General features: G+C 41.2%; 1 protein-coding gene across 4 annotated transcripts in view; it reads right to left on the bottom strand.

The window, feature by feature from the left end:
• Nucleotides 1–19536: 19536 nt before the first annotated feature.
• Nucleotides 19537–22899, bottom strand: part of PAX3 (paired box 3) — an 81236-nt gene continuing 77873 nt past the window's right edge. For all 4 annotated transcript variants that reach the window (XM_063339839.1, XM_063339841.1, XM_063339840.1 and 1 more), the window contains exons 8-9: nucleotides 21493–21739; nucleotides 19537–20961 (exon numbers count right to left, since the gene is read on the bottom strand). In XM_063339839.1, the coding sequence (XP_063195909.1) occupies nucleotides 20927–20961; nucleotides 21493–21739 (282 nt within the window). In that variant the 3' untranslated portion in view covers nucleotides 19537–20926. The remainder of the gene's footprint in view (nucleotides 20962–21492; nucleotides 21740–22899) is intronic.

Genomic DNA, 22899 nt, shown 5'->3' with positions numbered 1-22899 from the left:
ATGGAATGGGGAAGTAATATCTGATATTTTCATTTTGTTTCCTCAAAAGCCACATGTAGTTTAGAGTAGTCATACCTATACAAAATAATTAAATTCAATGGAAGAGAAGGAAATTTCTTACAAGTGCATACAAAGAATGCACTTAGCAGATCCTTAGCTGGTGTAAATCAATAGAAGCGATGTTGGCTTCAGGAAAAGATGACTGATTTGCTGTGGGTGAAGGTCTGAGGAAAAGAGATGGCTACTAAAATGATAATGGACATATACCCCTAAGAAATTTATTTTAGACTAATTCTTATAATAGATATTTATGAAGAATGGCATTTTCAGTCTATGCTGGTGCAAATCTAATGGTCAGCAACAGATCTGGTAGACATAAAACTCATGGATCAAATTCCTCCCTCAGTTACACTCCATCAGCTGAAATGACAAATGTTCTGGATTTGAAACTCTTATGCTATCTGGCACACATAATCCTACGTCTCATCCCTCTGATAAGTACTAAATATTTCATGGGTAAAAAAAGGACAAAAAAAATGCAAAATTTCTATTAATTGCAACATAAGAGAATCAGACAGAGATTACCTCTCGAGCTCACACTGTCCATTACAGCAGAAATTTTGAAAGTCTAAATAACAAATGAAAAAAAAATTAACATAATGCACTTTATCAGATGAAACAAATGAAACAGCCACAGTCACCTCTCAATTCTCACATGGCTCCATGGACTGCCACAGAATTTGGAAAGTAATCAGGTGATAATAAGAAATCAGGTTAACCGAGTCCAGTTGGTTAACTGATTAATCAGGATAACCAGTCCAAGTTTCATCAAGCTTGAAATGAAGAGGTGGCAATGAGAGTAAAGATTGCTGCAGTACACCTACAACAGTGTTCTCCTGCCTGTGAGCCGCTCAATGCAAAAAAGGACAGATGTTTAAATCCATGGTCAATGTTCATGTTTACTGTAAGCTGTACAACTTAAATAGATGCTGCCATTGCACACAAAGGACATTCATATACACGACAGTGAAACATTCACAAAGCACTAGGTTGCCAAGCAAGTCACACAGTAAGAGCAGTCTCATGAGCTTCACTTCCTGAGACAAGCCATCACCAACCAAGCTCCAAAGGAGAAAGATGAAAGAAAATAAGAATAAACCCTTACACCTGTAAAATGTGAGCTGCAATAGCCAGTCTGGAGAGAGGGGACACGACCAGTGGAATAAGTTTTCATTCCATCTTGTGTGTTATTGATGGGGAGAGAAGCAGGTAGAAGCAGCCCAAGCCCAGAAGAGACTCACACAGAATCCTGACAAATGCACAGGGAAGCCGTAACAGCACTGCAAACAGCTCTGACCTAAATAACTGATGTTTTCTAAGATCTCTGTATTCCAAACACAGGAAAGGACCTGAAGCAAATCAAATCTGAGAAAAGATAACTAAGCAGCAGAATTGTAGAAGCACAGAACTGTGAAATCCCATGGTCTGTCACACATAAAAGAGGCAAAGGTCCTGCCCAGTCAAAACATCTTTTCCTTATAGTTTGTATATTTACAGAATTTTAATTATGAGTTGTGCCACGACATAAACACACATCCGAAAGAGAAATACATTGTTTAAATAGCATTTAAAAGTGGCTGAAATTATGATTAGAAGTGTTGGGATTTTTATGCTTTCTCCCAATGCAGTTGTGCCATCAGACACAAATCATGATTAATACCTGCACGATGCCTCCCTTTCATCCCATCTCTTGAGCAAAAGGAAGTTTTTTTTCTGGGTGACACAATGGTGTAATTCAGAGCCAGCACAGCATTCTCACAATAATTTTCATTCATTAAACAAAACGAAAATTTAACATTCATTAAAACACCAAACATGCTCCAAATAACACAACAGTGCTTCAGATGGTACGGCCTTCTGAAATGAAGAAAACTTCGTTTTGCACAGTTGACTGCAGTCAAACTCTCAAGAATGAGAGGCTGGAGAACTTGTATTCCCTGAGATTCTTTTGATGCAGAGTTGCTTCATTGCCTTTTTTATTAAACCCACTCATTTATATTTCTATATATAGATAAACTATGTACAACAAAGCAGCTAAAAGCATGCCACATGAGGGCAGGATACAGATCAATTTTAAAGCATCATTTTAAATGCAAGTCATGAAAGCAATCAAAGTGTTGATATAAAGGTTTAATGAGAAAAGCTTTATCTGTATACCAGGAGGGATATATTTAAGTTTAGACACCACCTGGAGATATAAATTGGAAGGTTTTGTGTGCTTATCCTGGAGGGGCACTGGGAGAGAAGGGCTTGTCCAGCAGGTGAGAGCTGCAGCCTGACAGGGCCCACAGGAAGCCCTGCCTCTCACCAGCAGGATTTGCTCGGTGCCTGAAGCTGGTTCCTATGAGTAGCTGCCCTGTGCTAGGCTTAAACAACTTGCATCCTCCTCAGATGAGCTGTGCATCCAAGCTGATGACAGTATAAGGCTAGAGAAAAAGTTGCTTTATATCCTCCACATGCCGATCTTGTAGCAATGAAACCAAAGCTCCGTACGCACAGAAGGATGCGGGATCAAAGCATACAGATGAAAGGTAGAAAAACACTCTTTTTTGTTTTTCTTTTTAAAAAAAATACCAAAGTGACTTGAGAGGGCAGTTAGGGCAAAACAGACTCCATTTTGATCATGATTCCAAGACTGGAGTCAAACTTCACAATTCAGCAGGGCAGTTTTCTCTAAATGACCACAGAACGAGAATCGTCATTTTCTAGAGAACTCCTCTGAAAACCAGGAACCCCGCCAGGCTAATAGCACTCACTGCTGAGGGCAGATGACACTCCCTCTCCCCCGAGCCCATCAGGATTAGCACTGATAAGCAAGTATGAGAGAACCCAAGAGAGGCTCTGGCAGTACCACTCCACTGCAACTAACTCATTCCCTCAAAACACAACAGTTCAGATGAATCAGCAAATACCAGGGAGATGGAGGAAAGAAAAGACAGAAAATGTTTCACCAAAACTCCTGACTGTATACTTTAAATAAAGCCACCTGACACTGCGTGACCAAGTCATTTACATGGTTATCTAATGATGCTGTGCATCAAGAATTTTCATAGACTTATTCAATAAAAATGTTCTACTGGAAATAAAACTAATAAATCTTTACTTAAAGACATTTTATTAAGGAGGGGGGGAAAAAAACCTTGAGTCTTAGCATTACTTCAAATGTATTTTTTTTTCTTCCCCTTCCCTCCCCCTAAAAAATGACAGTGTGGAATTCGTTGCTTTGTCAAGGTCACTGCAGACCACAGCACTTACAGGTCCCACAGTAGGGACCATGCTCAGCACATTAAGAGTCTGGGTTCTATTTCAGTAGTTCGTTACCCCTATCACCATGCCCTTTCCAAATCACAGATGTGTGTCTGTAAAATCCTCTGTACTTCTGTACCTGATCCTCTCATAATGACCCTGAGTAGTCACACCACATATTAAATACAGGTATAAAAGTGTTACACATTGGGACACCTCAGTGACACTCAAGGCAAAGGACAAAGTGGTACTATAAGCTTTTGACAGTTGTGCCAACAAGACCGGAGCCAATATTAGTCCTCTTGGGGACACAGGAGGTAGAAACGATGTCATCAACATGCAACTGTTGCTACTAGCCAAGGAGCAGTTCGCTAGGACAGAAAACAAGCTACACCAGCACAGCATACTGGGCCTGACCACAGGCTCCTAAGTGAGACAGGAAAGTTACACTTTTCTTTTGGATTATTGAACATACATTGAGTATCTTCTTATACATGCAAGGATACCTAGCTATGTAACCTCAATTGTCAGAATCTTTTATCTTTGTGTTAATTTTATGACCCCTTCGGTTCTCCTTCTGCTGGCGGGATGAAAGCAAATCTATGGAGGGGAGGGGTCACTGCCAAAGGTCATCTATATTTAATGCAGTTTCATCTGCTGGGTCACATAGCATTCCCAGGCTGAAAAGAAGGCTCTGTTGCGGGGACTTTAAAAAACAAGTTGAAGGTAGTGTGCAGTCACACTACAAGCAGTTGTCAATCAGTTCTTACTGTGCTTTCCAATTTTTTCAGAATAACCAGAAAAGTTGGAAGGTTTCCTCTAAGTGCACCATTCTGTTATGAAGGAAAAAATTCTTTGGAGGGTTCACATTAATTTCATTCAAAACAAGCCCACAGGATTCACTTATTCCCAGTAGTATGAGCTCTGTTAATTCACTAAGCTTACTTACATGGCAAAGGATTTGCTATTACACATCCCACACCAAAAAATTAAAAAAAGAAAAAAATCCCTATTTCAGCTGCTTAAATTTGTGCTACATGTTGCTGCACTTACTGAGGTTCCAAGTTAGGGAAGCGCACTTGCTCAAGAAAATATGGCAGCACATGTTTAATTTTCAGCATGTGCTTTCTGAGTCCCACTGCACTCGCACACATGGCTGACGGAAGACTTCAGTATGGACTGGTGTGCTCCTCTGAATCCAGGCCAGAGGATACTTGAACAATTCCATGAAGTCATTTTAGATGTTCCTCTGATGAGGAAAAGATTTTCCTTCAAAATACCGGGCTCTGTCTGTCTATGCATACAAGTATGCTGCAGATGAAGTGATGAAAGTTTGCAGCATCTGACATACAAATTAGAGAGAAAAGAAGGTAGAGAGATGTATAGCGTCAGGCCTGCTTTAATTCAGGCACACTTAATTTTTCTGGAATGCAACAGCGGTCACTGCCATGAAGTTTTCCATGCATGAATAACCACAGCAGAATAACACTTAATGTCTACAGCTGCCTACAGGCTCCAGGAAAACTTGGTCATACACATTATGTATTTTAGACTCCCCATGGAAGCAGAAAGTTTCATTTGTAGAGATCAGAGCTGTAAGTGATCAAAATGGACCTATAGTGCAAGAAACAATTCTAGTTGCAACTCATGTACCAGGAAACACCAGAACTTAAACAGCAAAATCAGCTTACTCCAGATTTACATGAGTATGAGGGCACTCCAAAGTATGTACCATTTTAGCTAGTCCTACTTATCTCTTATACTTTTGGCATTCAGAGAACGACAGACCCTAATACACTAAAACACGTATGCACACATGTGTATGCACATATGCATATAAAAGTAGAGCACAACCCAATACTTATAAACATGGGTTTAATCAGAAGTAGACCTTCTCACGGACCAGTTTGAGAAAGCTACAGTATTAATTCACAAAGGCTAAATGGAAACTGCAACACGCCTGTATTTCAGTGAAGCCTTTAGAGAACCTCAAAATTCTCAAACTAAACTCAAAGTGGATGCCTCCCAAAAAAAAAAACCAAAAACAACCCCCACACATCAGCTGCAATGCATTGGAGAGGGCCACATAAGTTAACAAGAGGTAGGGGAACTAAAGCAGGATTCATGATCTACTTTGTGTTAGTATGTTTCTTACTAGCAAGGAAGAAGTAACAAGAAGCTTCTCAGTAAGATCACTAGATGAATAATATTAATTCAGAACACCAGTAAGCAGAGACAGGAAAAGAAAAATACAAAACAATGAATCCCTCACTTCTTTTAAAGTTAAAGACACTTAGCACATAGAAACAAGTCTTGCAGATGCAAACACCCTCTCCCTCTCCAGTTCCTACAGCGTCACAGCCCCTTGGCTGGGCTAAGTCTGTGTTACGGTGCTTTGTACTGCCCTCCCACTTTCCCCAGTGCTTAGTCTGGAGCAGACTGGACATCTCAGAGGTGTAAATCATACTTCACAGCCCATGGCTCACCATGAATGGGGTTATTTTGGCTCTCCTATTCCCAATTCACACCCCACATGCAGAAAGCCAGAAGTGGCTATAAAGGAGACTGACAAGGTTACAGATCACATGCTTTGTGAGCTCTGGGAGTACCGTACAAATACTAGTTTCACACATAGGAGAAAGAAAATGAGGTGGACAATTCTCATATTATACGCAACATGTAAACTGCCTCAGCAATTTCACATCATGTACGTATGCCATTTAGCCCAGTCCTCTTCGCCCTCACCCCCTTCTGTTTCCAGTGCAGGCAGACAATACAACATGCTATAGAGAGACCAAAAGTTACACTGCCTTATCATCTTTCCTTCTACCGAGAGAAAAAGATGTATCTTTTGCCCCTCATTCTGTCTACACACCAATTTGTCAGAGGCCTTGCATGTCCTCCAAAATGGGCATTCAAGGCTGGGCACAGAGCTTGTGCCACTGTTCCAAACCTAAAACTTTTCTAACTCTAGCTAGTTCACCGCTTTAGATGTCAGGAGGTGCAGATGGACACAGCTGCACTGAAGTTACAGAAACGCTGTCATGGCTGAGGGTACGCCTATGGTGCTGTAGTACTCAAGTGTCCCTTCTCATTTGTTACTAATAAGTGAGATCTCCTGGGCAGGGACAAACGGGCTTTGACACACTGAAGAAGAAAGGCTAATAATGTCACCAACATGCCCTGTGGCTAACGTTTACAAAGAGACATTTTTACTGCTGCATGGAGATAGGATAGGAAAAAGCCTCGTCTTGTTGGCATACACACACATGCACGCACACACAGGCGCGCACTATGCAAAATTGTTTGAAGAGCTTGTGGTCTTGTTGTTAAATGAGTTGTGAATGTTTCCAAAAAGCCTAGACACTAGACAATGGCAGCACATTGCTAAAGAATGTTTAAGGGATTTAGGCTGATCTGATAATTGCCTGGTAAGACAAAAGCTGAAACAGCTTACAGAAATAAAGAAGTTGGGTTTGAATGAAGTTTCAAAAAAAATTGATCTTTAATTTTTAAGATGACATAGTATACACTGCAAAGAATCAAAAAAAAAAAACCTGACTACAAGATAAAAACAGAACAGATCTTCTGTCAGGAGAGCAAATCCACATTTACACCCCCTTTCAGAGGACAGACATCCAGAACTCCGTGTTCAAAAGACTAAGTCTCCCCACTTGCTCCAAGCTGTTATAAGACACCCAACCAAGAGTGATTTTCATGTCATACAGTCCAAAGTCAGGAGCGTGATGTGAGCACAGATGACTTGAACTTTCATTTTTTCACCCCAAACTTTCTAGATGAAGCAGCCAGGACACGTATAACATAGACGAAACACTGATTTGTGCAAGAACTGCAACTCTGGTCTTGTTTCTATAGTCAAAACCATTTAAATTGGAGTTGGATGAATCCAGCGAAAATACATCTGTGAACATTTTCTGGCCTGTTAAAATGCTTATGTTCATACACACATACATCAGTATTCTGCACATATCCCACCCCCACATTTAGACAAAATGAGTGGCTTCTGGCTCAGATGATCCCTGAGCAAAAAATCCTTGGAGGCTGGGCAAGTACAGATGAGAAAGTGCCACCTTATTCTTATTAGCTTTCTTTGGCACAGCTATTGGAGACAGAGCACCCTGATCTGATCCACAGCTCTTCCTACAAGCACCCATGCTGGTAAGTGGGAAGCAAATTTTAGTTTTATGAGAAGAGGGTTATGCATAGCATCAACCTCCCTGCTTGCACATGCACCAGAAACACTTAACACATCCCATCAGGAAACAGGAACAACATCTGATTGCTCAGCCTGGGCTGAATACATATAAAAACTTTTTCTAAATATTAAAAGAATTAAAAGTCTACACATCTCTAAAATAGTCAACACGTAACCATGAACACTACACGCTTAAGAAAAATCAAAATTCATTACATTATAATTCCACTAGCAGAAAGAGAAAAGTATATTTGCTCCACTTTGTTTTCATATGCATATTAAGAAAAAATCAGAGCCTACCTACCACCTGAAAACAGTTACTGTGCTCAGATAGCCCTCTGAGCCGCAACTGGATCTGGAATGCAGATACACTTAAGTGTACCTAAGCAGTTCTGTGACAGGACCATGAACTGAGAGACCCTAGATAAGAAGGCAAACAAGTGAAAGTCTCGGAAGACAATACACGCGTGCTATCACAAGGCAGTGTCTGTCGTATCACATTCACAATATCACAAAGGAATAAGCACTGTTCTTTTATATTAAGCACAGCAATATGTTCTAAGTCAAAATTCTATTATAATACTTATTTTATTAAGCAGTAGAAAAATGAAAAGATCAGATGGCAATCTCATGTATTCAGTGCAACTCTGAATGAAGCTTGTACAACATTTTAGCAAATATTTATTGCAGATACAGAGAAGCCATTCCTCTGTTAGATTTGTGATCAGCTGTTGTTACCATTCACTAGGATGAAATATAAATTTCAACAAGAAACTGGCAAAGAATAAATACATACAAGAGATGGAAAAGGCAAGGACTCCAAATTCACTGAATACACAACCTGTTTTTCCACTAGATGCATTTTAATTACATTTCGCAGATGTTTTTTTGAATCTTTTGCCATAGCATGTGAAATTAATTTTTGAGGGGAGGGAATGCAAGAGGAGCTTTTCTATATTTACATGTTAAAGAGTATTTGCTGGTCTAGGCATGGTAAAATGTGTTCTGCTATTCAGGGGAGGCACTTTCCAGGGACACTACACACCAGTTTCCAGGCCTGAGCAACTCAGAAGAGACAGCATTCATTCCCCTGGAGTGGGTATGTGCATGCATAAACTAGTCCTCCATCTTAAATAAATTCCGAGTCTTGACATAGGACGGATTCCCATTCTTGTTCCACCAAACTGGAAGCAAAAGCTAAAAATGGCCACTTTTCACTGTCACTTTAAAGTTTACAATATTTCCTCCGTATTTAGAAAAGTCACATTCCAGCAACAAATGGATTACAAGAAAAAGAAAGAAAGAAACTTCTTTTTCCATTACCTATTTTAAGCAATGCTTTGATTTATTGTGAGGGGGACAGCCAAACAAGATAAACATGTAGATCTTCACTTGAGATGTAGGCAGCAGAGACAGTCCGGTGCATTTTGCAGAGTATTTTGGTTTAAGGAGTTCAAAGAATACTTTCTTCTTCAAAGTCAAATTTCACCACCACCGGCCGGGTCATGTTCCACTTCTTATTTCGATTCCTATCCTCGATGAACTCCTGGTAAGGATCTTTCTTTGAAATGGCTTTCTTCGAGCGTACATAACCAAAAAAGACAGTTAATGCCAGGAAAGAGTAAAACAACATGACAAAGAGGATGAAGAAATAGGCGTTGTCATATGGTTTGTATTGTGGCTCTTTTTGTTCTGTAGCATTTTTCCTTGTGTCCAGGTTCCTTTCCAGAAGTTGCAGAACACATTGCGAGATGAGAGAAGCTAAAGCTGTTTGGTTCATTTTGGAGAATTAAAAAGCATGTCATAAAACACGGAGGGGAGCGAGGATGTAGGGGCCCCAAGCGATGCTTTGCTGAAGTGGGAATCTAGCTTTAACAGGAGTTCGATCTGGCCTGTAATCATTTCCTCTTTTGGTAAGGAATGCTGTTAAGCACTTATTGGGTCTCAGTCATTTGATAATGAGGCATTTGGCTGATAAGCCTGCCTTGCCTGTGAAGTGAAGTCTATTAATAATAACAATAATGGAACAATAACAAATCCCTGAGACATACATCTGCCAGGCAGTTTTAAATGCAGGAGGTTGTGGGGGTTTTCCCCTCCCCTCTCTCTCCCTGCCCCTATATTTGCAGAAGAAATCTGCTCAAGTCACTAAGTGACAGGATTTTTAAAATACCAGTGGGATATGATAGGGGTCCAGAGACAGGAGAAAGAAAGAAAAAAAAGAAAAAAGTATCATGTCCTCAGTTGAGGAAGGTGCTTAAGTCCGTCTCTGAGTTGAAGCACATAAACAATCTCACACATTTTCTAACAAGCATCTCTAAATGCCATTCTCAGGTGCTTTCTCTCGGCATCACACCTGGAAGGCTGTGCAAGAGGGTGGCCCGGAGTCTGACTCCTTTCCACACAGTTCCTAGAGAAAGGCCATCAAAATCCACTGCCTGTGGAGCGAACCAGCATTCAGGATAATAAAGGGTTGTTGGATACCCATACGGTATTTCAACCAGTTGCTATCTATAAGTTAAACACGACAACTTGAATTTCAACTCAAACATGACAGCCTCAGCGCTTAAGTGGAAAGTTGGATGCTTTAATGTGTCTGTGTAAGTATTAGGACTGGTAGTCTGTAGCTGTGTGCTGCCACAAATACGTACCACACTGGAAATATGCAAGACAGTAATATCCAAACTGAAAAGAACTGCCTATAAAGTCATTCTGGAAAATGAAACCCTTGACTGCCACTGACAAGCGGACTACACTGAATATTTTCAGACAAGGAGCAAGGGGGTTAAGTCTTCTCCAGTGTGGTTTGTCACAGGTCATGTCTACTTGCATGATAATAGCAGAGCGGTGCTCTGTGGATTCCTGCTTCCTATTGTGTTTTACAGGCTAGGTCACTCTAAAGTAAATTGTTGTTTTACAAAGTAGTGAAACCTTATCTCACTACAAAAAAAAAAAAAAAAAAAAAAAGTCCTTACTACCACAAACGACAATGCCAGCTGTTTCTTTCTGTGATCTGAATTCTGGGGAGTAAGCACCATGACTTTGAAGTGGAGAGCACATCACCCGACTAGCAGTTTGCCAACTCTGCACTGTTTCTTTAGGCCTGACCCCCTGAACTGATTGTATGATGACTAATTCACATGCTAAGATTGCAGTATATCGGTATCGCTAAACAGCCTGCATTTGTCATTAAGGGTTTCTTGTAAAAAGAAAGATGAAAGTGAAGTCTGTAATTTTATATGAGCAGCAGACTATGGTATAAGTACATTTAGAACATGCAACTCCTAGAAGAAATGTTCAGCTCCACATTTTAACTATTTGTTTTAAAATCAGCCTTTAAAAAAAAAAAAAAAAGAAAGAAAAAAGATGAAAAATCCCCATAAAGAGCAATGCCAAATCCTGTTCTTTGTTAGGGCCCAGTTATGAGAGAGATCTGATTCACCTATTGTTGTGGTTAAAGGAGAACAGATTTAAGGGACCTAATGTTGATTTGAGGAGAGAGAAGAAAAGCTTTATCATCAATTTAACTACAAATAAAATACATTTACTAAACTAGTATAAGATCTTCAGGGTAACTATGCCCAATTTATATTCGTGTAACTGGAAAAGGATTTTCATTTAGGTTTTGCAACTTTTCCAGAACTCTGTAAACTCTTACTGTTTGTTTGTTTTTTAAAGAATTTGCTTCAGTAAAAGAAGCGTGCGATTCTACATAAATTAAATTGGACACGTGCTAATCCCTGTAAATTTCTTGCCTGCTTGAGAAACACGTGACCTCTGTTGGTCAAGTTTCTGGGGCCTTTTGGTATTAGCAAAATAAATTTAAAAAAAAAAAAAAAAAAAGTGGGGCAAGGGGAGGTAGGACATCACAACTGCATAGAGAAACAAGTGACAAAAATCACAGCAGTGAATTCACAGTGGCAGTTTTGGGTGCACCATGAACTGTGTCTACACTTCACCATACCTTTTAACACAGAGCTGCCGCACCCTGCTTCTTGAGGTGCGGTCGTTATGTCTTAAAGTGCTTTAACTCACATTTAGCTATGCAGTGAACTGACAGCCTCACATGTCTAAGCAGTTTCTTAATGAAAGACACACAAGGACTTGTACTTTCACCACCTTTCAGACAGTCAGATCCACATCAGCCTAAGCCTGGAAGCTAAATTACTGTGTTAACACTGGGCCACACATACCAATACGTAGGCTTCATCCCACAGGTAGCTCACAAACTCAGAACCCAGGCACAATTCTCTACACCTTCCTTTCCAGACATGCCATAAGGTATCAAGGTATCCAGGTCTCCCCACAGTAGGAGCTACTCTAGGCCAGAGTAAACCACCTTAACATAAACCATACTACATTTCACCAGTTTCCACATGACTACTGATGGTGTAATCTCCACACCACCTAAGAAAAGATGATGTGCAAAGGAAAACTTGTAGCCTTAACACTGCCCACAATAGGAAAAATTCAAAGGTTTTGCATATGCATGTACAAGAAAACTGCAAACCACAGTACACACATACCGGAACAGACAAACTCTTCTGCCTCCAAACTCAAATGGCTAGACTGAGCCTCCAGGCACACTTCTGGGTAAGCGGTGGCACCTCAGCTGCACTCTGATCAGCCATGGGAAGCATTATGCCTTCCAGCTACAGCATAGCTTATTCCCTCCTGCTTCAGAAGAGCTCAGAGAGGGAAGCTGCTCACTAAAGGCCCATAGAACTCACCTGTGCTGCCCTGCTTTGCCCTTACTGAAATGCTCTTGCCCAAACACACCTGCATCGAGTCAGATGATGTGACCCAACCCGGATTCAAGGGAGATGTTCATTCACCCTTCTGCTCCTCTAATGTAATCTGGTTTTATTGTAACTTAGGGTGTTTCCGTGCGCTGTTTCTGTATCTAGTTGAACAGATCAATGTTCTGTTAGGCTACACAAACAAACATAACTTTAAAGTTGCTTTTTCTCTCTTGTTTTTTTCACCCTCCCCCAAACAGCTAAAAGTACATAATGGTGCTTTGAACAAGATCCTAAAGAGCTATTTCCATAAAGTGGTCCAATTCTTTTTAGAGATGTATGTACAAGAAATTCTTCAAATGCGGGGGGACAATGAGTGAAGATTAAAAAGAAAGTAAAAGATTAAAAGGAAAAGACCATAAGAAAAATTCAAAGGGGGGGGAAAGATCAAAAAGAGGATTAACCATGTTACTTGTTGTTTTTCAGAAATTAAAGAAGTATGGAGGATAAGGAATTTGTTTCCTTTTGGCCCTAGAAAAATGCCAATTATGGTAGCTAAATTGCCAGGATCACATATCAGTATGCTTTGGAAATGTGAGAAATGGATGGGAAATATAAACACAGGGCAATAGCTTACAGTTATGTTATGAATTAAGCCACAAAAATATCAAGATTTAGTCACTGAATAAGCTGCCAAAGTTAATCTTTCCTGATGAACTTGAGCAGAATCAGAATAGAAGCAACAGAACTGTAGTTTCACAGATCAAAATTGCCTTGTTCACTCATCTTTGCTATCTCCAGGTCCTCATGCACCTAAAATTTCCACTAAAAATCAAAGGAAGGCGCCTAGGTGCACATGGACATAAGATGGAGCTCCTTATCTACTGTGTGTTCTCATTTTAGGAGTTTTTTTAAAGCTTTAGGGATAAAAAAATTAACTACTCTGAGGCCCTTTTTGGCAAGCAAGCTTGTTATACTATCAACACTAGCACAGCTTTTGTTTTCCTTTAGATCTTTAGGACACAATACCAAAATAACCTTTTGGGGATGGAGAAACAGCTTCCTTCCAGGTCTTTTAAATATATGGTGTTTATGTAGCCCTTTACAGATAAGGATGACAAAAGGAGGCAGGCAGAGATTTCTGCCACAAGCTGGATGAACGTCTAAACCCCAGATAAAATTTACCAAGATCTACTGGGTAATTTTACCCAAAGCAACTGTTTTTGCTGAGGCTCAGCAGATGGTTTTGCCATGCTCAGCTCTCACCAAGGTGAGGCAGGCCAGCCCGGCACCCTGCCACCACAGCTGGGGACAGCCGCCTGGCCTGGGAGGGCACCTGGGAGAGCCCGGCCACCCATGGACTGACACGGACCTCATGCCTGAGACTCCATCGTGGCCTCAGCACTCGCACGCATGCTCTGAATCAAGACTGGATCCGACAAAATGCTCTGAAACCAAAGGCAGCCTGAAGCAAAGGCTCACAGGAGCAGCCTGGTTTGGATCCCAAGCAAGCAAATCCCCAGCGGCCACTCGCCAGCGACCCTGATCCCGACCACACCATGTTGCTGCTCACACGTAGATCACCTGTGACCGCCGCAGCACTAATGTAACTCCACCACGTCCCACAGTAGAACCTGCAAAGGAAGTGGGATTTAGTTTTACACAGTGCTCCATGCGCCAGGAGCCGAGTACAGGAATGGCAAACACTGTTCCCAGCCGTTCCCAAAGAACAGATGGAGCTCTGCCCGGAGACACCCACCGGCCACCCCTCTGCCGTGGGTGGAATGCCTCTGTCCCAGCTACTCCCCTTGGCTGCCCCTCACTGACCCCACACGCTCGAGGAACATACACTTTCAGGGACACTCAGGGGCCACAGCACCATCTCCCCTCCCCACCCACTGTGTGCCTTCCCTGGGACAGCAGCACCCCTGTGGAAAACTGTATTTGGGCTTCACCTTCAGGAGAAACCACCCCTCAGGTTTCTCAGAGGATTCCCAGCACAGTTCCTGCTGCCTCCCCTACCCACCCGTGGAGAAAGCCATGCTGTTGCCATTGTGTGTGTCAGCCAGACACCCTGGCACCAGAGAGACAAGATGGCTGACACCTCGGCCCTCACACGCCACAGAGACCAGTCCCACCACCTCTCCTGGGGGGAGAGCCAGCCAAGTGCTAGCCCTCTCTCTGCTCACACCCCCGATCTTCCCCAGCCCCAGCATGACAGAAACCTCCCCCAACAGCGACTGTTTGACCTCACAGCTAGTGGGTGCCATGTCTTGGCTGCTTCCCACAGGACAGGTCCTCCCGAGTGGCTGCCAGTGCCCCCCCGCCATCCCTGTCCCAGTCCCACCACGGCTACACTACATCATGCTTAGACACCCCTCTGAGCTCTAAAAGAAGAGGTGAACTCAACACCTATTCATTCAGTTTGTGCAGGTGCCCACCGGCTCTGCTCTGCCCCGGGGCCTGGCAGCGGGAAGCCATGGCAGTGCCGCCCAGCCTGCTTTCCACAGCCCTCGGGCCCGCAGCCTGCGGCCCTCAGGGAAGCAGCAGGGTGGTAACGGCGTTTGGAAAGAGCAGGTGAAAGATAAACTCTTTAAATTGATGGAGGCAGTGGAGTGGAAGGGCTCGAAGTCACCAGAGAGCCACAGGGGAAAGGGACACGAGGGGGAGCAGCCATGACACCGAGTGGAAGGGGGTGTCTTCCACCATGTGGGGACTTCAGATAGAGACAATGGAGAAAGGGTCCGGTCAAATGCTGGGTAATGGACCCGACAGAGGGGCAAGACCCCGACGAGGCTCTGGTGCTGTGCAGGACCTGGGTGATCCCTGCCAGCCCCACCGCCCCCCAGCCCCTCGCCAGGATAGACACGGCTGGGCTAAAGCAGCATTTCAAAAGCCTCTGGAGATTTGTACACTTTGTAAATTATTACAGTACTGACTGCAGGGACGCTCACACAAGGGTGGGCTCCAAAGAAATTTTGTCCGCCTCTCAATTGCTGAATTATAAAGTGTTATGGGTTAAGTGCGCAGAGTGCCTGTAACAATCATCCTTACAAAGCTAAATTTTTACAGGTGTATCCACTTGAGATCATTATGAATAAATGCATATATATGGGGAGAAAAATACTTGTGTAGACGAAATGGAGTCCGTGAGAAAAAAAAGCATGGCTAATTGTACGGAGGCACAGGAAAAACTGAGAACATAATTGTGTACGGCAGAAGTATCTACCCGTGTAGGAGCTGAAAGGAGGAGAGTGCGGGAAGAAACAAGTAGCTTAACATTTGGCTACGGCCTAAGGGACAAACTTCGCTGAAGATGAAGACACCGAATAGTTAATAAAGCTTCTGAACTGTTTCCAATTCTCAGACAAGGAAGCAATAGTTCTGCTCTTATCAGCAACTGCTCTTTCATATTTGTGTATTGAGCTAGCTTTATTAAATTATTCAGAAAAGGTCAAATGTGATGTGTCTTCCTAGTTTTATTATGATTTTTCATGACATTGCCTGAGTAGTTGAATAATAAACAGTGCCTGTCAAAAGGCTGCAGTGCCCGAGCTACCCACAGGCTCTGGATTACGAGCCTACTCGGTCGTCAGTTCTGAGGCAATGTAAACGCATTGAGCGAAGATTTAAACTACGTGTGAGCACTGCAAAGTGTTGCTTGTGGAAGCACGACGGGAAGACAGAACCACGCTCCAGCAGTATGCTTACATACAGATTTTGAAGCCTGCTTGTACATTAAATACTTTGCAAGTATATTTGAACCTGAATAACCATTGAGCTAAAGCACTTTGCTCCCTGTGACTGATGAGAACTTCCCAGCCTGTGGTGAGCTGCCCAGAAGTGCTGGGACAGAACAGATAGCGAAAATCTGAGAGAACAAATCACCTACGATGACTGCAGCAGCAGACTGCAATTTTGGTTATTTTACAATAGACAAATATCTTGAACAGATTCAGATTAACTCATGCGATTCTGTAAAATAACCCTATGACTCTATATAAATACATGCGCTGGTTTACGATAAACACTAGCTACAGAATAAACTGAATGACATACACAACTTTTTCAGGCAGTGGCAAACATGCGTTGCAATACATGTCTTCTAAACAAAATACCTATCTAATGTCAATTGAACAGAAATTTAACAAATTAGTTTAGTGTAGTTTTTCTTATTGTTCCAGATTATGTTCCTCTGTCTCCAGGCAATATCTAGATGTCATTGGAAAAGCCAAAAGAAATTAAAAATGTGATCTTCTAATCAGAATGCAAGTTTTCTTGCTTAATAAAGCGAGCAACAGAACATTGAAGTGAACAATATAAAGAGGTTTATGAATTCAAGCTGTTCCAAGTTTCTGGTGGTCTCGTTGATAACACCTTCAATTAATTTCTTGTTATTTTATACAGAAATACCTTTTAGTAATCCACTTTATAGACTTTAAGGCCAGAAGACTTTATGGATAGAAAATATTGAGAACTTCCATGGTTACTACTGCAGCAAAAACATATGCTTTACACATTAGCAGTAACCAACAGCACTCTGATGAGTGGGAATACATTTCTTACGTTATCACAGAATTTAGACATAACAAACAATTTGCATGCTATAGTCTCCCATACTTCTGAGAAAATGCAAATACATCCTTGCTACATAAATTATTAGTATCATTTGATAATTTGGGATAGGTTTGGGATTTCCAAAATTAAGTAACTTTGTATTTTTTCATTAAGTTTGGAGATCTAGTTTACAGATCCATAGCCATATTTTTTAAGTTTGAATTCGCACAGACCTTAACCTAGGGATTAAAAATCTAGCTTTAATACCATGTATATGCAGAATTGGATTTCTGAGGACATAAATCCTGTTTAACAGTCAGCTATTTTCAGTGAAGGTTTGTAGGTTCAGATAGGCATTTTGTGCTTTTCAAAATAGCTACAGAAAGATACAGTTCAACGGTATTTGTCATACGTCAAATGGAAAGACTTAAGACTTCTCAGCAATATTGAGTAGAAAATCCTGTGTGATTATTGGCAAAAAATGTTTATTTATAAGTTTTGTTTAAATAGGATAAACTGTATTAACCAGGGAAAACAGAAGAATAGTAGGTGCCATTAAAAATAATTCTTTTCCTAGTTCATTCATTAAATATGACGCATGCTCAAATAAAGGAATAGTAACATATACCAATGCAAATATATGCCAAAACGCATATATTGGGTATTTTGATGGGAGTAGAGGTTATTTGTAGATAAAGGAAGATTTAAAAGCAAAGGATAAATTAAAAAAATCACGTTGTGCCATAAGGAATAAATATTTTTTCATCAAAGCCTGTCTCTCAAGAATTTCCAATTCTTCTATCTATGAGACGACAGACAGTTGGTTAAGCAGCTGTCATTATTTATTTCCATCTTGTAAAATATGCAAACCCCCCCAGAAAAAAAGAGGAAGGGCCCTGAGATCCATCCTTTCTGCACTCTTCAGTGAGGAGGTTTTGGACTCCGTAGCTGTGAGCACATTCCTCCAAGCTGTTCCATGGCATTTGTGTCAAACGCAATATCCGTGGCAGGCTCAAGCCCCTTTGACTTTCCAAGTGTTCAAGATTCGTACTCCAGAAACACACGTGGCTCCCAAGAACCTCTTCAGCCTTGACAGCGATAACAAGAAGGGATCACAACAGTATCCCAAGTAACCTTTCTTGCTCTGTCAAAGATTCCTATGGCGCATCATAAATCAGAAAGCTGTTTAGTCCCTCTGCCCCGGGCTCCTCACTTCCTTTGGCAAGAGCTTATCCCGGTTCCCCACTTGCATGTCTTGCCTGCAAGAGGGATGGATGATTTTGTCCTTATCTGTCTTGTTTCCAGGCTCTCGTGTTCTGCCTTGGTCTCTCACACAAGGAAGTGCTTGGGAGACACTTAAAAAGAGGATGGAGCAGTCAAAACGCCCGCTGTCTAACTTCAGGTCAGGAAAGCACCTCACCAGTAGCACTGCGGGGATGGAGGGAGAAATCACAGCTCTGTCCCACCCCGCCAAGCTGCTGGGACATAAAAGGGCAGACAGCAAAGGCAGCATTTTTCACCTATCCTGTGACAAAGGTACACCCTTTCTGGGAAAGGGTGCTAATACAGACATCATCTACTTCCGAACCGTGCAAGCAAGCAAGCTTTTACCCTGTACTTTACAGCAAAGGGACGGCAAGTGCGGAAAAAGAGGCTTATTTGGCCTTTGCAGCAAGCCTAGAGCACAACACAAGTGCCAAGGGCCAAGTCCTCCAGCAGGGGAAGGAATATTGAAAAAAATCAGAAAAATTAGCAGTTTAGAGCAGAGAATTGGTATTTGTAAGAGACTTTTATATTTTAATTGTTACAGAAATTAAAAGCATATCAGAGAAACATAATCCTTTCCCCATTTCTCAGCATTTTTTTAATGTCCTCTTTTCATAAAATATATTCCTCCTTTTTCCAATGGAAAAGGGCTAAAGAACAAACTAAATAAAACAAAAATAAAATGCACGCAGAAATAGGAGCTGAAATTCAAGGTGGTTACATCCCCCATGAAACGGTGAGGAAATTAAACGTCCACCAAGCCTAGTGTGAAGTAAAATTTCCTCATACACTGATGTGCTACTAAAACTTAATTCATTCTGAAAGGTCTTCAATCATTTTTCAATCAGCTCGTGTGTAAGCCTATTAAAAAATTCTGAGGCTTCTAAAGAAAAAAAAAAAAAGAGTGAGAAATTCAGCACAGACACTGCCCATGACTGACTACAAAGTTCCTGCATTGCATGAAGCCATCCCAGTTGCCCTACTTGTGCTGGTTTTCAGCCTATTTTATTTTCTTTTAAATGCATGGCAAAGGCACAATGCTTTTTTCTTGTTGGAAAGACGTACTACTGGTACCGATAGCACTTGAAAATGCATAGTTCCTTAATAAACACAGAGCTGGGAGCAGCACATGAGCAGCACCTGGCACAGAGGCTGCCTGAGGCTCCCGCAGCCCTGGGATGTGTGCAGAATACGCTGACATAATGAATACAGTTTGCGTTGAAGATAACATGGTTTATTTCTTCATGATATTCAGATTAAAATGTACCAATGTATTTAGCACGATACTACATTTTAGGACAAAATCATCAGTGCTTTGCAAGTCTTCATAATGTTTATTCATTATAAATAGTAAATATTTACTGAACTTTTTACATGAAAGACGTTTGTTTTTTGTTTTCTTTTTTGTTGTTTTTTTGTTTTGTTTTGGTTTTTTTTGTTTGTTTTTTTTTTTTTTTACAACACATGTGTTGTTGTAGAGGCTGCAACACAAAGATAATATTTCATTTTTCCATCACCCTTAAGACCAATGTGTGAACTAACCTCTGTACTGAACCTAGTCTAACTCACTACTTCATAGTCCTTAATGCTAAAAGGAATGTATTTGTGTTCTGCCTCCCTCTTTGTTCCAAGAATAGAGAGAAATAAATAACACCGCCTTCCATCTTCCTCTTCCTCTCAACATCACAAAACACAAATTTATTGACATTCTAAAAATGTCACAATGCAAACTTCTTGTAAACCTTGGTTCCTATACTTATAATTTTCTATATTGGATATCACTGTATAATTTAAACAAATGTCTCAAATACAGGTCCATCTCTGTCCATGTCCTGTACATGACTAAAAAAAAAAATGTAAACGTAATCATTTCTTCTTATTGTTTCCTGAAAATGACCTTTAAATCATAATTAGCAAGCTGGATTTTAGTTGTCCAGCAGACTGCAACATTTCTGTATTTTATCATCAGGAATTATGCACTGCAAAAATAAAAGTACCTGCAAAAATATAGTTCTGATTCTATCTATATAACTTTGGAAGATCCCAAAGTTTGTGTGAGGTACACAGTATTGCACGTTGCTAGGCAGTCATGAAAAATCAGTCGCGTTGCTGTTGATTTTTTTTCTCCCATGTTTGTTCAAAAAGGTACAACGGACTAGGAAAACTCCACATACGAAAAAGGTAAAATCCGTTTTTCATGTTACACAAGATCTCATCTGTTTGTTGGTAAAGCAAAACTTGTAAATGACATTTATTGACAGCATGAATACAAAAGCACGGTAAGGTAACCACTAAATTGCTCTGGAAGTCTTTCGCACTTATCCTAGCTTCCTATGGACTGTGACATTTCCTCTTGATGACAAATCTCCAGTATGTAAAATGAAAGAGGTTCTCTTGCCCTTGCTTCAGAAATTGAGCAGTTTTACAGTTAGACTAAAGTCAGCACTGGATGCCAGATGAGTCAGAGTACGCAGAGCTCAACTGCTCTAAGTTTCAAAATGTTCCATTTGTCCCAATCAATGCACATTAATTTCAACAACAAAAAATGGAATGTTTTGCCAGGCAGTGATATTAAATACTGCTCTGTTTTGTATACCCACTCATAATGAACCACGTCGCATTTATTTATTCATTATTGCTTTTGGCCTTTGTCTTCTGTATAGCTTTGTCCAGCCTTCAAAAGTCTACTGAAAGCTATGGCTGGAGAGAACATCACAAGCCTGCTTCTCTCAGTGGGACTGCCCCAGTTTAGACTGCAGTGTGTTGAGAAGATCCCTCGTATCCAAGCCTTGGAGTGAGACCGGAAAACAAGACCAGCTTTAACTTGAAGTGGACAGTTCATTTACGCAATATCTGGCTTCAGATAATGAAAGGCACCTGCAAAAAAAGCAAAAGAAGCTTTTTAAGTCATGCTGTGACAACCTCACAGCATGGGGCCATGCCAACTACAGGTTGACATTGTCATATTTAATACTGATATATCAAAGGAAAAGGACTAATATTTTTATTCCCAGGACAAGTTTGACAAAACTCTATGTATCTGGGATTATATACTGTAATGATTCTTGAGCTGACCTCATTAAGAACATGTGTTTCTAATAGTGGAATGCCAGTGGTTATTTCATTTTGGACAACCCTTATGTTTTACCTAATGGCAATCAGGTTTCATGTCTCAACAATTAATAACATCAAGATGTTGTTGACATCACTTAAGAAAATAATTATGCAGCAGAAATCTTGCTCAAACAATCAGCTATCTCACCAGCACACTCTGCTCGGCTTTGGAGAGAAGTAGTAGTCAGCCATTAGGATCCCTGCTCATAATTCTCTTTGTTACAGAGCAAAAATACAGACTATTGATAAACCAGTACAATATTGCACTTCCCAGTGCAAATGTCCAATACTCACTTTGTCCGTACTGTCCATACTGGTAGCCTGTGACGGGGTCCATGCTGTAACCCGTGGTGCTGTAGGTTGGTGGGCAGTAGGACTGGGACGTAGGCAGGCTGTCTAAACTCTTCATATGATCTAGCCGCTGGCTGCAGCTGGCTGAGACAGTGGTGGTGGGCTCCAGGCCCCCGGTCAAAGGGGACAGGGCATAATCAGTTTGGGGCTGGTGAGGCACCCCACCGTGGTTAGTCAGGAGTCCCATTACCTAAAATGAAAGGTCGAATAACAGAAAGAGTTAAAATACGTGAAGAGCTGTATTGCTTACAGAGCCACGGGAGTTCTCAAGTCTATCATTTGATTTCCTAAAGTTGGTATTCAAACTATGCTTTGAGTATCCAATCCAAAAAGGAAGTGGAATTTGGTTGCATCATCCACCAAAATAAAAACTGATGGCTGACAACCAATAAAAAGTGATACCGAGGGCAAATAAGGAAAAATAATTTTTAAAACTTTTATCATTTGAGTGCCTGATTCTCCCATGGTCCAGCTGGGATCTCTGCAGATGTTTATTCCTTGAGGACTCAATTAAAAGAGAGTAAGAAGCAAGCAGTGGCTCTTTAGCCACGCTGTCCTGCATGATCTACAAACACAGAAAAACTGTGAAAAAGCTCACACAATTTTTTTTCCTTTTTCCAAGATTAGCAGTCATTGAAATGAAATTAATTTGGAGCAGATCACAGCAACGATACTGATGGAAGTAACAAAGAATCCCAGCACCCAGAACAACATGAATATGTGGGGAAGGGGCAGAGCAGCCATAAATCCTGGTGCTGCACGTCCTGTGTACTGGCCTGGGAAGAAATTAACGTGAGAGAGTAAAGTTCTGGTCATAACACCAGTTCCCAACTTCACTCGCTGAGTTAGAGGACCCAACAGAAGGCATTCCAGACCAGCTTCAAGTCGAGTGTGACTCCCTTAATAAGCTACTTGTACACAAACAGTTATGAAATTAGCAGTCAAGGCTAGTTGAAAAGAGATTACAGGAAAATACATGCCTGTCCCTATAAAAGCCCAGCCCTCTAGGACATAATTTCCAGTAGAAAAGCAAAAAAAATATTTCAAAACCACCTGTGCTTTCAAGCAGGAGTGAAGGAAGCTACAGTGATAAGTTATTGTTGTACAAAAATCACTCATGCTACAGGCTGCTGTGCATTTCCTTTCCCGGCACATCTCTATAGCACATTTTGAAAATAAGTACTACTGAGACAACTGCTTGCTTCGGCTGGAATAAGTTGCACTTCAAAGCCTGAGAAAAAGTCTGCTGCTTATAATGGATGGATGACGCACAGCTTCTGCCAAAACAGCGTATTCTGAGTACTTGTAGGTTGTTCTTCCTCTGAGAAGGGATTACTTATGCTATTTGAT

The sequence above is a fragment of the Chroicocephalus ridibundus genome, chromosome 6 (assembly GCF_963924245.1).
Source record: "Chroicocephalus ridibundus chromosome 6, bChrRid1.1, whole genome shotgun sequence".
NCBI lineage: Eukaryota > Metazoa > Chordata > Aves > Charadriiformes > Laridae > Chroicocephalus > Chroicocephalus ridibundus.
The sequence above is the reverse complement of the archived record's forward strand: the minus strand, read 5'-3'. Positions and strand labels throughout refer to the sequence as shown.